Here is a 2777-nt window from a genome sequence, read left to right as displayed (position 1 = left end):
AGTATGCCAATGTAGGTTTGTAGTTGCATCACACCGTATTTGGATTAGTACTTTAAATATTATGTTTGTGTATTAATATTATGCACTGTGTAAATATGGCTTGGCGGTGTTATTGCAGATCCACCTGTGGTCAAAGATGGTGAATTTGTCATAGGGATGGAATTTAATTCTAGAGAGGCTGTGATCAAGGCAGTTAAAGATTATACCATTCACAGAGGTGTTGATTATCGGGTTTTTGAGTCTGAGCCAATGATATTTTACACGAAATGTGTGCAATATGGGCAAAGCTGTGATTGACTTATCAGGGTTAGCATGATGCGAAGAAAGTATTGTTGGGAGATTAGACGATACAATGACAGCTATACTTGTACTAGAGCCACTATTTCTCAAGATCATTCGAAGTTGGACTCAGACACTATTGCAGAAGCAATTAAGCCATTGATAGAGGCCGATCCATCCATAAAGGTGCGATCAGTGATTACAGATGTCCAATCAAAGTTTAACTACACGATTAGTTATCGCAAAGCATGGTTGGCTAAGCAGAAGGCAGTTGAAAAATTTTTTGGAGGGTGGAAAGCCTCTTATGAAGCGTTGCCCATATGGTTTGAGGCAATGGTGAAGAAAGAGCCATTAGCAGCCGTCGAATATGAAATGTTACCTTGCTACCGCGGGGATGAATTGGCTCAGGATGTCAGGGTTCTAAACCGAATTTTCTGGAGTTTCTACCCATGTATAAGAGCATTTAGGCACTGCAAGCCGGTTGTACAGGTAGATGGCACACACTTGTATGAAAAATATAAAGGAGCGTTGTTTTTCACAGTTTCTCAAGATGGCAATAACAATATTGTGCCAATTGCGTTTGCGCTTGTAGAGGAGGAGACATCAGATGCATGGTTCTTTTTTCTTCGTTATTTGCAAACCCATGTGGTGACGAAGGATGGGGTGGGACTTATCTCTGATCAACACGAGTCTATTAGATCAGCAGTTTCTCGTTGTGATGGAGCATGGGAGCTGCCATGGGCCAGACACATGTTTTGCATTAGGCACATAGCATCCAACTTCTTGAGGAAGTTTAAGGCACCGTTCATGCAAAAGCTTGTGGTGAACATAGGTAATTAACAATGTGTTCTATATAATATTTTATGCATCTTGTGGTTATGTTTCCAATGGTGGTTATCGTTGTGTGTTTTCATTTTATCTTTTTGTCCAGGCTATTCTGAGACGGTGGATGAATATGAAATCCGTTACCAGAGGTTGCGCAGTCGGGGTGAGACATACACTCGCTGGCTAGATCAGATTCCCTGTGAGAAACACTCTTTGGCATATGATGGTGGCCATCGATGGGGTCATATGACGACAAATCTAGTGGAGTGCATCAATGGGGTGTTGAAGAGTGCACGCAATCTTCCCGTCACAACACCTGTAAAGGCGACTTTTTACAGACTGAATGAGTTGTTCACAAGGAAAAGGGATGACGCTGAGACTCGTCTTCGAGCCGGACACTTATTCTCCGAAATAGTGACCGAAAAGATTCAGCAAAATTTGATTGTGGCTGGAAACATCATGGTTAGTTGCTTCGATAGGCAGAATGAGGTTTTTGAGGTGAGGGAGATGCCCAGCGGTGTTGAGTATGCGGTAGACCTGCGACGTAGGCACTATGACTGTGGTTATTTTCAGGTAGATCGCTTTCCATGTCGTCACGTTTTTGCATGTTGTGCAAACCAACGTCTTGATTGGCAAGTTTACGTTCACGAGGTGTATCGGATGGATGAGATCCGAAAGGTGTACAGAGCTAGATTTAGGTCATTGGACAACCCAACAACATGGCCCGTGTATGGAGGGCCACGGATGATACCTAATCCTTCACTTAAGAGAGTTACCAAAGGTCGTCCCAAACAAACTCGCTTCTTGAATGAGATGGACACACGATCAATGCGAGGTCCAAGACGTTGTAGGTTATGCAGTGTAGAAGGACACAGTCGTAGTAGGTGCCCCTAGCGCGCCGGACCTAGTGCACGCGAGGTAGACCCATCATAAGTGTATAATATAGGAAAGGCTAAGGGCGTACGTTACAGAGTTTAAAATGACGTTGAGTATATTATTGCCAATTACAATCTACTAGTAATGAAGAAAAAGTATGTATCCAGGTTAAGCATTGATATTTTTAGTGAATATAGTAGTTTCTCATAGCATGGTTATATATTCTAGTAGTACATAAATAAAATTAACATCACGGACTTTGCCATTAACTAGCACATCAAAGTAGAATCTAGTAGTTTGTCATATCATGTACATAAATAAATTTAACTAGCACATCAAACTAGAATTTTGAATTCACAAAATACATCGTGGAATGACAAACCAATTTGCTACACATACTTTGTAAATTTTTTCTTTACTGTGTTCACCACTTTTTTGTACTTGTTTAACATTGCTTTCTTTATCGCTGATGTGGTATATCTCTTTTGGCTGTGACGGGGTGGATCTACCCTTAAATTGTAGCTTTTATCCTGTTCTTGTTTTGCTGCTGTTCCAGTCACACCTGCCAACATTAACATCATATCTCAATGTACATGTACGTAATAATTATAACGTAAATCACATTTATCTCAGAGTGATAATAATACAGACAGACGCTACAATACCATCACACTGTAATAATTACAAATAAATTACCTCTGGTCGGCCTAGGCTGGCCATTGTTATCTTCGTCGTCATCATCATCCTCACTTTCATCCGAATCTTCTTCCTCATTGTCCTCGTCACTTGAGTCCATC

General features: G+C 41.0%; 1 protein-coding gene across 1 annotated transcript; it reads left to right on the top strand.

Annotated features, from left to right (window-relative positions):
- Window positions 316-1998, top strand: LOC107641099 (protein FAR1-RELATED SEQUENCE 5-like). The gene is made up of 2 exons (XM_016344606.1): window positions 316-1111; window positions 1211-1998. Exons 1-2 carry the CDS (start codon window positions 316-318, stop codon window positions 1996-1998), a joined length of 1584 nt encoding a protein of 527 aa, XP_016200092.1.

The sequence above is a fragment of the Arachis ipaensis genome, chromosome B05, assembly GCF_000816755.2.
Source record: "Arachis ipaensis cultivar K30076 chromosome B05, Araip1.1, whole genome shotgun sequence".
In the NCBI taxonomy this organism is placed as follows: Eukaryota; Viridiplantae; Streptophyta; class Magnoliopsida; order Fabales; family Fabaceae; genus Arachis; species Arachis ipaensis.
This window is presented reverse-complemented; position numbering and strand designations above follow the sequence as displayed.